General features: G+C 44.6%; 1 protein-coding gene across 2 annotated transcripts in view; it reads left to right on the forward strand.

Annotated features, from left to right (window-relative positions):
• Window positions 1-573: 573 nt before the first annotated feature.
• Window positions 574-14125, forward strand: part of PTDSS2 (phosphatidylserine synthase 2) — a 42545-nt gene continuing 28993 nt past the window's right edge. The window contains exon 1 of one of the 2 annotated variants that reach the window (XM_072118535.1): window positions 574-904. In XM_072118535.1, coding sequence (XP_071974636.1) covers window positions 744-904 — 161 coding nt within the window. In that variant the 5' untranslated portion in view covers window positions 574-743. The remainder of the gene's footprint in view (window positions 905-14125) is intronic. The other variant, XM_072118536.1, reaches the window with a different exon arrangement.

Genomic DNA, 14125 nt, shown 5'->3' on the forward strand with positions numbered 1-14125 from the left:
AGAGTAACTGGGCCTCATTTGTCAAAAAATGCCTGAGAGCAAAACTTCGGGCGCGGTCACACGGTGCGTTTTGAAACGCATTTACAACAGCTGAGGAGAGGTGATTTGCCTAATTACATTACTGTTAGCATTTGCGTTTACAAAACAGTGTAAATGTGATGTTAACGCATCTGTTAACAAAGTGATTGCATTTTGTTAATGCATGCATTAACGTCACGTTTTCATTGCGTTTTATAAACACAAATGTTAATAGTAATATAATTAGGCAAATCACCTCTTCTCAGCTGTTGTAATGCGTTTCAAAACGCAATGAAAACGCAACTATAGCGCAATGTGTGAATGCACCCTTCTAGTTGCTCTGATTGGGTTGTATAGACTGTAATGTGATTATTGTTGCTGCCCCTCAGATCATGACACTCAGAGCCGGGCTTCAGCACCGCGGACAGCGCATGCGTGGCGGGATCCCACAAAAACCCTGGCGCGCCTGGCGTGATCCTACAAAACCCCGCCCCCTTTGCAACGACTGAGCGGATCTCGTCCAGCCCGGGCTGTCAGGACGGGTGACGTCACGCGTGTCACGTGCCTCCCCTCTCCACCGCCGACCCACGTGGTGGAGGAGGGGGTGGAAGCGTGCGTCCCCCTCCCCGGGCTGCTCCTCCCTCTCCCCGGTCAGTGGGAGACTTCCCAGCGGCTGCGGAGGACGGGGCTGCACATGATAGAGCTGCGGCGGTCAGTGCTGAGCCATGCTGCGCTATGAAGTCAGGAAGGGAGCCGCTCATAGGAAGTCCTCCCTGGACGGCCAGTGCTGGGAGGAGACGGAGGCTCGCAGAGGGAACCCCGCCGCCAAGTCCCTGCACAGGGGGGAGACCGAGGTCTATGACGACGGCACCAACACTTTCTTCTGGTGAGGCGCCAGCCATTACATAGGAACAACCTGATGCTGCTGCCTGACTCCTGCACTACAACTCCCAGCATGCCCTCTGCTGGGCCTGCCAAGCTTCTCTACAATCCTAGCTACTGAGGCATTCTGGGAATTGTAGTCTTATTACTGCTTCTCAGCTTGTGGTCACCGCTTTACCCCAAACTTGCACATTTTGGCAAAAACTGCACTCAAATTTGATGAAAGGTTGTATCCAGCGTCGCCCCAGCCTAGTAGAGATAAATGGCTTCTTTATGAGAGGGCGATAGAGGCGCCCTGTGCCTATTGTTACCCGTTTAGGGCGGCAGAGTTATGTGGCGATTTACAGAGAGTATCCGTATACTGGGCACAAGACCTCGCTTAGTGTATGTGATGTTTTCTTAAAGGGATTGTACTGCACCTTTATTTTTAAAAAACTTAGTGTTCCCTGTCCACCCCCCACGGATGACCCTCACAAAAGTTCGTGTGACCCCTGCACTGGACAACACCAAAGTCAAAGGTGGCCGGTGATTGGTGGCATTGGTCACATGTCTCTCTCGAAAATGTTATTGCCAGTCTGAAACCTTCTAAAGGGTCTAAATTTCGGATGTATGGTGTGTTATCTCCTACAAAGAAATTACAGGCAGTCCCCGGGTTACATACAAGATAGGGTCTGGAGGTTTGTTCTTAAGTTGAATTTGTATGTAAGTCGAAACTGTATATTTTATAATGGAAGTTCTAGACAATTTTTTTTCTTTTGCCCCAGTGACAATTGGAGTTTCAAAATTTTTGGTGTAATGGGAACAAGGATTATCAATAAAGCTTCATTACAGACATCTTACAGCTGATCATTGCAGCCTGGGACTATAGTAAAGCATCCAGAGAGCTTCACCAGAGGTCACAGTGGGCAGAGGGGTCCGTCTGTAACTATGGGTTGTCTGTAAGTCGGGTGTCCTTAAGTAGGGGACTGCCTGTATTTGGGGCCATTTTGTTTCATAAGGCAGAGCCTGTACTTGTATACATTGACAGATTACGGCTTAAGATAGGCTATAAATGTCCAATAGATGCAGTTATGATGTTCTGGACCTTTGGATCATTCTTGCATGATTCTTTTTCTAACTGTTGCCGATCCTCAGTTATTCCTCTGAGAAATGTAAGTATGTTGACACCATTACCAGTTTAGGTTTGTGTCTTTGTCCAATCAGGGGTGACTGAGTAAACGCTCCTTTAACTGAGGAGGGTAACACCCAGTTGTCTAATTAGTCATCTTATATTTCCAGGTGGAATAACAGAGGAGCTGCACAGATTTATAATAAAGATGCTACAGAATTGAGCTCAAGTATTTTAAGAAATTTGGTCAGTATTGGTAAGAGGGGACAACACCTGTGTCCTATTGGACGGAGGTGTCTTAAGGTGTCCATGAGCTTTCTGATCGGTAGAAGGTTCCCTGCGGTCTCTGTGTTTTTCCTCTGGATCAGCCTTCTGCGTTGCGGGCTTTACAGTCATGAGATTGATCCCGGCTCCTCTGGTAGCGTGCATTTTATTACTGTATTACTCCTCCTGGCACGTGCCGCACTGGCTAGTAATGGGATATAACGCGCTGATAACGCTGCACAGGAGAAGAAGCGAGATAAGACTGAGATCTAAAGTCATGACTTTGCAACTCTGCACCCGTTCTCCTGAATGCAGTTGTACCCCAGCACCTACATAGCCCTCCCCTCCAATCTTGTGAGCCCCCCTTTCCTCACACTGACTTAATGCACTGCCACATACCTAGGGGACAGGGGTGTGCAGTTGTCCTGATCAGCGGCGGTCTCCTTTATGAATAGTAGCACCCTATGATGGTACAGAATTCCCTATTTTATGTGAAATCTCCGCTTACCTATAGAGAATCCAAAGTCGTGTGAAAATGAGCAGAGAAGAGTCATTTTTTCCCCCCCTGAAATGAGTCAAGTTTAGAGGATGTTGCGGGGGAGGCACACTTGCTGTTCTAAAAGACCTAGAAATGTTGGTGTCATATTAAAGATAAGAATCTCATATTTTGGATCATTACAGAATCTGATAAACGGTTAATGAAATCTTTCACTGTGACGAAAATGTGTGGAATTAGGTGATTACCTTGAACTGGCCATGACACCAGCAGTATATTTTTAGGTGCTATAGAAGTTGGGGGCATTCAGTCACTCTTCCAAAGCTGCCTCATAACTTGACTCCTCTGAGGTAAAATTTTACTCTTCTCAGGCCGTTTTCATGTGACTTCGGAGGAGATTGCTTTTTATAGGTAAATGGGTTTTTACATAAAAGGGAATTCTAGGACCATTTATCCCCTACTTGAGGGGATGGTAGCTTGATAAATTCTGGTGACGGGTTCCCTTCAGCAAGGATTTGTATAGGGCGGAAGCACCTGTATAAACTCCCAGTCTTGTAGATAAAGGGAATAGTCTGATCCCTGGAGAATGGAGGGGGATTACTGTGTGTTGTATTATTTATGGGCACGGTACACAATGTACGGTATATGCCTGGAGCTCTGGGAATACTTTCTCTTAATGACAATGGACTCGTATGATTTCCGCTTGTCTACATTAGGAGCCACTTAAAGGCGCGCGCCGGACTGGAGGAAAGCTGACGTCATGGGTTTAGCTTTTACATGATCTATGACTTACTCGGCATAGCGCTGGGTTATTCCCAGGTGAACCGTATGCAATGGAGAGCAGGACAGTCATTCCTCCAACACCTCCTGTACACATGGATGCTCAGTTTTGGCGGTTTTGCCAGTAATGTGGAGAGTTCATGGAGAAAGCGGTGCTCTGTCTAGCTTTTGGACCCCCACTGATCACCATCCCCCATACTCGCACACTTTTTTTTTTTTCCATGCAATACTATGTGAGTGTCAGATAATGCTGAGTACAGCCCTCTGCTATCTCCAGTACTAATAGTAGTGGTGGAGATATCACAGAGCTGTGCTCAGCATTTTTCAGACACTCACATACACTTGTGCAGATTTTCAGGGGCCCATTCTCATGATCGGTGGAAGTCGGAGTAGTCGGACCCCTCGCCGATCAACTGGTGGATAGGGGGCAACATTCAAATGTGACCCAACCTCTTTAAAGTGTTTGCCTTTAAAACTAGTCTAGTAAATGTAATCTACCATTAAAAACCATAATAAATCAAGGACCCGCTGTCCTGTAGCTTCACAGGCTGATACACTAGGCAGGAGCACCCTTTCCCTTTCTGTCTGCTGGAAACCATCAGGCAGAGGTTGGAAAGGAGTTCTGAGAGAGCAGGGGGATGCCAGTGTAACAGCCTGTAAAGCTGCAGCATGGAGGGGCTCTGGTAACACCCCCTCCCATCCAGAACTTCTGGTGCATTAGCAGAATTTTGATTGACAGTTGATTTTGGAAGGAAGGAGGCTATGGATAACAACTATAAGAATATTTTGATGGTTTCTTGTTCAAAATCCTGGAGAAATCCCGAACCTTAGACTCCCAGAGCCCCGCACCCGTCGTCTTAAACTTCTGAGTCACTTGCAATTTTCATCCTAAAGTTCTTGGCTTTGAAGTCTGGCGAAGAAGGTGTGAATACCGTCACCTTCTCCCTCCACCTCGTGCCTTCTGCTCTGCATAATTGGAGCCGGCTCTGTGTCGCACCACGCGGGCCCATGTTAACGGATAAAAATACCTTCTTCTCGTCTTCACACAAATGACTTTTTCTCAAGATCATAAAATTAGCTCTTCTCAGAGTCAGATGTTGTTTTCTTGTGCCTTGTAATTGTATTCCGGCTTCTATATGCGGGTCCTCTCTCCGGAGGTGGCACCACGGGGAATAGGCGGTCGCCATGTGTCGGCTCCTCTTGGGATAATTCCCGGCTTTGTTTTTATAACCACTTCATAGAAGCTGATGGTGGGGGGGGTCACCAGTCATATGGAAATAGGCCAAAACTAGCGTAGAGCGGCCATAGCGGGAGGGTTTCTGTAGTTACACATCAGTGCGTTGCCTTGGGGGTCAACAGATATTTGGGGTATATCAGTCACAATTGGTTATCACGATGGGGGATAACTTGCTGATCGGTGGAGGTCCTATTGGTAGAAACCCTAGGGGTTCCAAAAATAGGGTCCATTGTACTCCCAAATAAATAGAGAAGCTGGTCACACATGCGCCTAATATTCTCTCGATTGTGCTGGTCACATTACCGGGCTATCTGGGTCTGCGCCATAGACGGTGAATAGAGTGGCAGTGCGCGTGCTTGACCGGCTGTTCCCGTTCTCGTGTTCTTTGAAGGTCTCACAATTGGGACGCCCACCAACTGGCAGTTGATGAGTACGGGATAACTTATGACTGGACAACCCCTTTAAGGAGCTGGAAGCTGAATGCCATAACTATGACTCGCTGTAAGACTCAACCAAGTCATCATTTGCCACCTGTGGAACGATAACGCACCTTCGTGGGTGGTGGAGACTCCGTATCTCGTACCGCGGCTTTGCTTGTAAGGTGTAATGAAGTCAGTAGAGATGTAATCGTGGCACACACCGATAATATACAAGCTTAACCGTACCGTTCCGTGCCTGGGAAAAGATGGGGCATGTCTTATCTTTTCTCGCATTACAGCTCTGTGCCCCTTGTATCTCTATGGAGAGGGATGGGGGTGGGCAGCACTCGCCCCCTCCTCCTCTCCCGTGCACCGACGTTCTATGGCACGACGGTCACACGTTAGTGTGAATGCAGCCTAAGAGCGTTATAAACCATGACTTGCCCGTTATCCCGCGAAACGTTGCATTCTTGGCATCTGCTCAGCGCACCCTATGAAGAGGGAACTGGCAGTCCTCACAAGTGCATTGTGTACGAGATCAGGGTGTGTTTACTAGCTGAGCGTTCGCAAAATTTTTTTATTTTTATTACATCTTCAAAAGTATGTGCACCCCCCTGATGGCCTTACCTAAACGAACCAGATATTAAAACCTGGTTTTCTTTTCAAACTAATTTGGACACCATGAGAAACTGCTATACAGGCGGTCCCCTACTTAAGAACACCTGACTTACATACGACCCCTAGTTACAAACGGACCTCTGGATATTAGTAATTTTCTGTACTTTAGCCCTAGGCTACAATAATCAGCTATAACAGTTATCACAGGTGTCTGTAATGAAGCTTTATTGTTGATCCTGGTTCTTATGACAACCCAATATTTTTAAAATCCAATTGTGACAGAGACCAAAAAAATTTTGACTTGGGCTTACAATAATAAAGTATACAGTTCCGACTTACATACAAACTCAAAACTTAAAAGAACAAACCTACAGACCCTATCTTGTATGTAACCCGGGGACTGCCTGTATTTTGGAATATTTGGGAATTCATCAGCAGAGACTTTCTATAGAAGTTTCCCTTTTATCTCCTCCCTGCCCCCACAGCCCTCATTAAGATCACTCTCCTCCTCAAGGAACCGACTCATAAATGAATTAGTAGGATGAGAGCCGATGCTTTCAATAGCCCGGATTAAGTGGATTGAGATTAATGTTTGGGATAAACCACCTCATGTTAACGTAGTGCGCCCTGCAGATACACAGCAGAATTAGGAGCGGCTCATACGCACCCTACTAATAACCCTCTGACCTACTGTGCAGTGTACAGTGTGCCTTTCAGGTTACTAGCAAAGCTGAGTAAACCTACCCCTGTCCGAGAAGGGTCAGAAAGCTGTGCCCATGTGTCGTGGAAAGGCTCTGAACAAGAGCTTTATATGCAAAATGTGAACAGATTTCAACATTTGTTCCTCTTGCTCTGCTTAAACACAGTATATTAAGGATTTAGATGTGGGGTCAGGGTCTGATGATGATCTCAGCACAGCGCTCCTGAATATGTCGGCGCTATATGGAAGGAATGACTGAATATTTGGTGGGAAAATATGCAGTTCCAGATACCGGAATCACAGTTGGAGCTCATTTTTTTTTTTTTTTTTTTTTTTTAAGGGGTTGTTTTTTTTTCCTCTTGTTCTCCACAGGATTGAGGGAAAATGTCTCATCTCTAAGGGTCCAACCGATGAAAGACCCCCCTATAAGTACATAGCTATGGAGGATTTTATTTGACATTTTGTACATAGCAACTGCTGTAGTAACCTGTCTCTCAGAGCCCTCTAGTTTCATCCGAGCCGTGGACCACACAAAGTAGTCATTGTGTGTCGCCTCCTAACACGTTTATGGACCCCACATGATCTTCACACTATTCACTGTGGCCCAGACCTACAGGACCGAATGTCATTCACATTGGATGGGCGTGAAGTTTTACATTCCAAACTGTCAGCATCACTTTATAGAGCAGGAGGAGCTGTGCAGGTTGTACATAATGTCCTATATGCAGGTAGCATGTTATAGAGCAGGAGGAGCTAAGCAGATTGTGTAGTGTCCTATATGCAGGCAGCATGTTATAGAGTAGGGGATGCTGAGCAGATTGTATATAGTGTCCTACCTGCAGGCAGCCTGTTATAGAGCAGGAGGAGCTGAGCAGATTGTATATAGTGTCCTATCTGCAGGCAGCGTGTTATAGAGCAGGAGAAGCTGAGCAGATTGTATATAGTGTCCTATCTGCAGGCAGCATGTTATAGAGCAGGAGGAGCTGAGCAGATTGTACATAGTGTCCTATCTGCAGGCAGCGTGTTATAGAGCAGGAGAAGCTGAGCAGATTGTATATAGTGTCCTAGCTGCAGGCTGCATGTTATAGAGCAGGAGGAGCTGAGCAGATTGTATATAGTGTCCTATCTGCAGGCAGCATCTTATAGAGCAGGAGGAGCTGAGCAGATTGTACATAGTGTCCTATCTGCAGGCAGCATGTTATAGAGCAGTAGGAGCTGAGCAGATTGTACATAGTGTCCTAGCTGCAGGCAGCATGTTATAGAGCAGGAGAAGCTGAGCAGATAGGACACAATGTACAATCTGTTGTAGAGTGCAGTTTGTTGGATGTTTGCTACATTACATTGGGACTGGGCAGGATTATGTGTTATGACACTATTACCTAAATTTAGAATAATGTAGATTTCGTCATTGTGTGATTTGTGCTGACTTAAATAAATATAACCTCTGGAGCAATATTTGGGTATTTGTACAGAGCTGAAAAAGCATGCAACGGAGGATAGAACGGTGACTGACAGCTGAATGCAATGAGGGAGACTTACAGAAGAGGTAGAATGAATGATGTTGGGTAATGGGATGAAGCAATGGACAATGCGGGTGCAGCCTCGTATGGGGAGTGGTATACGGTATTTTATTAGTGCTGCATAAAAAGGTTAAAAATTTAGGCATATCAACGGCAAACATAGATTTGCTAGAAACTTTTTCTTAAAGGGAACCTGTCACCATGGTTCATGGCCACGAAGCCACTTACTCGTCAGACTTGCTAACTGGTTCCCCACCTTCCATGCACTACTAGTGAGATTAATCAGTAGGATTATAATTTGTGACCCAGGTATCCTTCACATACCCTCACATCTCCTTCTCAGAGGTTATTTTATGCCTTTGAAGTGTCTCTATTGTTGAGTGACCTCTGTGTAATCAGTAACTCGCTGAATGGCTTTGGTCTGGCCTGGAAAATTGCCCATAAAAGCTGCGTTATTGCTTTATTCCCCAAAGACTAGACACATCCAAGGCTTTCAGGACTTTTCTGGTGGTGGTTTCTGTTCTCACCTATGGCATAGACTAGGAGTTTACCACATTATCAATTATGGCCTATCTGCAGGCAGCATGTTATAGAGCAGCAGGAGTTAAGCAAACTATCCATAATCTAATTATCCAGTATGTTATAGAATAGGAGGTGCTTTGCATCTTCTGTATTTGGACATAGAACCATACCTGTGTCTATTTCCTCATACATTTTTCCATCTCTGCCTGCCCGATAGACATGACGGAAAGAGGAGAGGGGGAGGGAGCTGGATGAGTGTGGTGTAGACTGAGACACAGGCTGCTTCCCCTAGCGCAGGACTCTCCAAACACTGCTGGCAAGGAGCCAGGTAAGGTGAAATAAATTTTTATATAGTAGTGGCAGTATTTAAAATGCTGGCAATGGTATTTTGTAAAGGAAATCTACCACCAGGATATAGGACTGTAAATCAAGCACAAAATGCGTGCTTTCAAAATTTACCAAATGAGCCTGAGGGGACCCATAGCTGTTAATTGACCCTGGAGCCCCTCAGGCCCATTTGCATAATTTTAATCCCCTTTTGTTTGTAAAACAAGGGCATAAGAAGCTAAGAGAAGAGCGGGTCCTGCCAGAGGGGGTACACACCAGCATGTCAGTGTGCTTGGTTTACAATCCTTCACCCTGGTGGTAGATTTCCTTTAAATCATTATAGCACAGGCTTTTGGAACAGGTCACCAGTTAGAAAGAACATTCCTAGTGACGGGTTCACTTTAAGTATCTATTGGCCTAAAGGGAGCCTGTCTTGGAGATTTGGGAAAAAACACACCATTAACATCCAAGATGGAAGTACCTCTTTAAAATCTTGATGGTACATAACCCTTTTATATGTTTATGTGGTCTCCACAATCTGTAGACGGCAACATATTTATGGGATTCCATGTGGAGACAATAGACCACCAAGATTACAATAACCAATACAACAAGGAATGGGGGGGGGGTCTCCTATCCTAAATATATGGAGAACTGCTACTGGTAAAAATGTAACTCAGGACCAGTTTAATCCACTCTATTAAATCTCCATCGTTTGGTCTTTAGCCCGTTCCGCCGGTTCTTCTTGGTCCCCGTCTCCTTACCGGTGAGAGGTCAGGACTAATGCGTTGGGCTTTGCATCGCTCTTCTTTGTTAGAATTCTTTTTCAGTTGACATTCTTAAGTGTTCATTGTGCAGTCTCGCAGCTCGGCTAATGCGAGGAATGTGTTGTTGGGTGCGGTGGGGGGTGTTTGTCGTTCTGTTTACCAAATTCTTAGTTCACACAGCATTTCTTTTCTTTTTCAGTTTAAGCTCAAACTTAATCATATTTAAACTTGTCAACATATTAAAAAGTTTCAACTTTGTTAACAAACTAATGTAAGATTTTTATTCATTCATTTAATTTTTTTTTTTTGCACAATTTGGAAGATTTTCACGACCCCTCTTAAATTTTGACCACGACTGCAGGAACTTTTCTTGTCCACTCCAGGAGTTCCTTATTGTGGTCAGGTTGTCTACTCGATTGATTTTCTCACTATGGCCAGGTTCCTGACCACAGAAAGTACCATTCAGGACAGGACTTCCAAGTGATCCTCTTGAGGAACAGATGCGCATGCCCTGTTCGTGTTCTTGGCCTTCCAAACCGTTGGCCAACAAATAATGGATGGACGGGAGTGTGAAATTCAAATGCTTAAAGGAAATCTACCATTTCAAAATGGTCATTCAAACCCAAACATTCCTTTACACGGGTAGGTAAGCTGATGCTGGAGGTGGTCTTGATAAGCCACAGATACAGTGCGCGTGCTCCGGTGCTTCCGAGAGCTCAGTGACTTCACCGACTCTCGGGAGGGTGGATGGTGGGTGAAGTCTCAAGCACACAAGGCGCATGTATTGTTAAGCTAGTGACCGTGCGCCTGGTGTCAGGGGCCCAGGAGCACCAAATGGGTCATTTTCCTTGTGTGTAAAGGTATGTTTGGGTCCGAATGACCATTTTGAAATGGTAGGTTTCCTTTTAGTTGCTTGGCAGCAATTTACTCTCGTCACTATTCAGAGCACATGTACACACAACAGAGCATGGATACGTATGGGGCACAGACCTGGGGACATATAGTTTGGCCGAAGGGCAATGTCAAGGAGACAATAGGAACAGTTGGCCCCGCCTTATTTTACATCCCACCCTCTTACCTGTCCGTCAGCTGTAACGAGATCTGTCAGAGCTCCATAGTCGTGTGCACTACAAGATTCCTTGGAGAGCATGCAGAACACTCTGCAGACTGACGCATGCTGTAGGCAAGTTATTCTTATAACTTTTACTTTGTGGTGTGTTTCTTTAATGCAAAAATTACACTTTTACCCACAGTATTTAATTTTAAATAAAATCTTAAATTTTAACATTTTGTATTGCATGTAAGGGGGGGGGGGTGAACATATTTAAATATTTTACATTTTATAACTATTTGGGTACTTTGTAGTTGGGGGAAAAAAGTAAACTGCAAAGTTTTAGGAATCATTAAACATCGTTGCTAAGGAAGAGCTGACTCTGTATACTACAGTGTGTATGAGGCTCAATGTATATGGCTCACAAACATTGAGAAATAGAACATGGAAATGAATCTGTTGCTTAAGATGAGATTTCAATGTGAATTAAAAGAATACTGGGGGAGTTTATCACTGTTTCTACACCAATTTTTTTTAGCATAGAAGCGGTGAAATATAATGCGATAAACCACCACCATGCCACGTGGGCGTGGAGAGGCATGGCTGGTGATGGAGTGGGTGGTCATGAGGCTGAGTTCTTTTTAAAAACCTGCAGATATTTTATTTACGGTAGTTTTGCACAAAAAGGCATGAGCTTTTTCATGTATCTGGCAGGACGCAAGGGGCAAGGCCATTCATACACCGGAACATGCTAAATCTACCCCAAATTGTGTAAAGTATCTGCAGTACATGGCTCTCCTGAGCAACAGTGTTCTGTGGTGTTGTATGGAGTTTTATAAAATAAAAATAAATTTAAAAAAAATTGTTCGAAATTGTTATTTAAACGACATCTAACACAAGGATTGTACACCCAGCACACTGACATACCAGTGTGTGTTCCTTCTGGCAGGAACTGATCTTCTTGCATCCTCTTATGCCCTGGTTTTTAAGAAAGACTTTTAAAATGTTTGCAAACGAGCCTAAGGAGATCCAGGCTCCTTTAACCTCAATGGAGCCTCTTGAGCTAATTTGCATAATTTTTAAAACTTTTTTTCTTAAAAACCAGGGCAAAAGAAGAGTAGATGCTGCCAGAGGGGGCACACACCAGTATGTCAGTGTGCTTGGTTTACAATCCTTCATCCTTGTGGTAGATTTCCTTTAATCTATATTGCAGATATATTACACTCAATATTTAATATATTTCTAATACTTTGATAATAAAAACTCTTGCACCAGCAGTTTATTATGTTAATTTACATGGATATATTTTTCCTTTTTCCTGGTCAGAAACAGGACTGCTAGCCGCTTCTTTTGCTTGGTGATGACAGCCAATTGCTATCATTCCCAACATCAAAAAGCACATGGCCATTGAATCCGTCTGGTTTAGATCTTCCCTCCTGTGACAATTTATAGACTTTATATGACTGACATAAGTATAGCTTGCACCCCTCCCCATCTGTGTACACTGGTTTGTTCCACTGCCACCAGGAACCTCTTCCAATCGTAATGAATCCCTGCGGAGCACACAACAGCACTGAGATAATGGAGGGGTGCTGATTATACTAGGACTTCAGATCAGGAAACCCACTTTAGGTATCCCGGCAGAAACCTTAATCCATGTATTCTGTAATCTCATTTTTAGTTTTCTTTTGCCTTAAAAAACCGGAATAGAAGAAGTGAATGGAAACTCCTTGCATTGGAAGAGGATAAACCCCCTCCAATATCCTTGTGCAGTGCTTGATTCCACATCAGATAAATAGACCCGCCCCTGCTTAGTACAGAACAGACCATTGAACACACATAGAGGGGTTTTAGTTGCGCTAAGTATAGTCGAAGGATATTCCTGGGTAGGACACCTTCAGAGGTTTTGTGATGATATATGATGTAAAGCTTGTGCTAGGAAAGGAACTTTTTAGACAAAATGGTTTTATCCTGTCAACTGTTCTTGTACTGCTCATGAACCCTTTAATCTTCTTATCTCTTATGTCAGGGGGCGAGGGATTACAGGAATTGGAAGCCAATCTGGCAGATGGTTGGGGGAGTGTCTGGGCCGCCCCGCCCACGCGCTGTGGATGGTTGGGGGAGTGTCTCGGCCGCCCCGCCCATGCGCTGTGGATGGTTGGGGGAGTGTCTGGGCCACCCCGCCCACGCACAGGGATTAATCGCTGTCTGTCATGTGCTGATGTAGAGAAATGTGCATCACTGTGACTAGTTTGGGGTAATCGGCACTCAGGCCTCCCCCCTGAGAGACCTGTCTGGAATTACTCTGCCGTTTTTACCTTTCTTCCTCTCTAAGTTATCAGGTGGCCACCCCAAAGAATTGTCTGATCCATAACCATTGTCTTCCCCCATCTCCAGGCGCATCATTCCTAATTTGGGATGCACTCCCCATACTTGTCATAATATCTGCACAGACGTAGGGGGATACTGTACACATGGCAATGCTTCAAGGCCTTGTCACTTCTTCTTATCTTCCGTTATCTAGATTATTCAATTACACTCGTAGAATGCTACAAAACTGGTCTCGAAATCTATGCCAGAGGGCAAAGGGCCGGGCCGAAAGGGAAATAAATTTTATTTCGTATTCTACATCTGTCTTGAGAAAGTTGTGATGTTCCCGCGTAGCGAACTGAACTTGTTTTCCGTTTGGTAACTATGTACTAGTTTTTATTAGTAAGATGCGTAACTTCGCGGTTGTTCACCTTTAACACTGCTTTGTGTATTGTCCAGATTGCTACATACTGTGTTTACTGTGTCGTTGGCCTGGCCCTTTGTTGCATAGGAAATTTCCTCTGGTGACTGACTTGTTAGATGTAGTCAGAACCCCTCCTTATCTGTGTACAGTGGTTTGTTCCATGGTCAACAAACGCTTTTCTCCATGTGACTGACTCGTTGAGGAACGAACCACTGCACATGGATGGTGGAGGGGCGCGGACCATACTAAGAGTTTGAAGTATGCAACCGCTTTGTATATTAAAACGCTATGATATTTTTATCATTTTGTTTTTAATTTGCTTTTCAAGCCAGAGCAGAAGCAAAGGAGAACGTAAACTCCTGATGATAATGGATGGGGACTAAACCCCCTCCAATATTGTTGTGGAGTGGTCTTCCACAATCAGTTGGCTAGACACGCCCTATTTATTGTAGAAGTAACCATTGGAACACATTAAAGAGGGGTGCTATCTGTAGATAGCTTAGTCTGAGGATAAACCAAGTAGTGGAAATCTAATACAAACTATGTTGTGTGGCGGGGTTGTCACATGGGTTGTGGCTTTTCACCAGCTGCTGATTTGACTCCTTTTGTTCTAATTTTTTCCAGTCTTTTGCTTAGGGACATTTCAGCGTCTATACTCTTTTATCTTTTAGATTTGAGGATC

The sequence above is a fragment of the Engystomops pustulosus genome, chromosome 7, assembly GCF_040894005.1.
Source record: "Engystomops pustulosus chromosome 7, aEngPut4.maternal, whole genome shotgun sequence".
In the NCBI taxonomy this organism is placed as follows: Eukaryota; Metazoa; Chordata; class Amphibia; order Anura; family Leptodactylidae; genus Engystomops; species Engystomops pustulosus.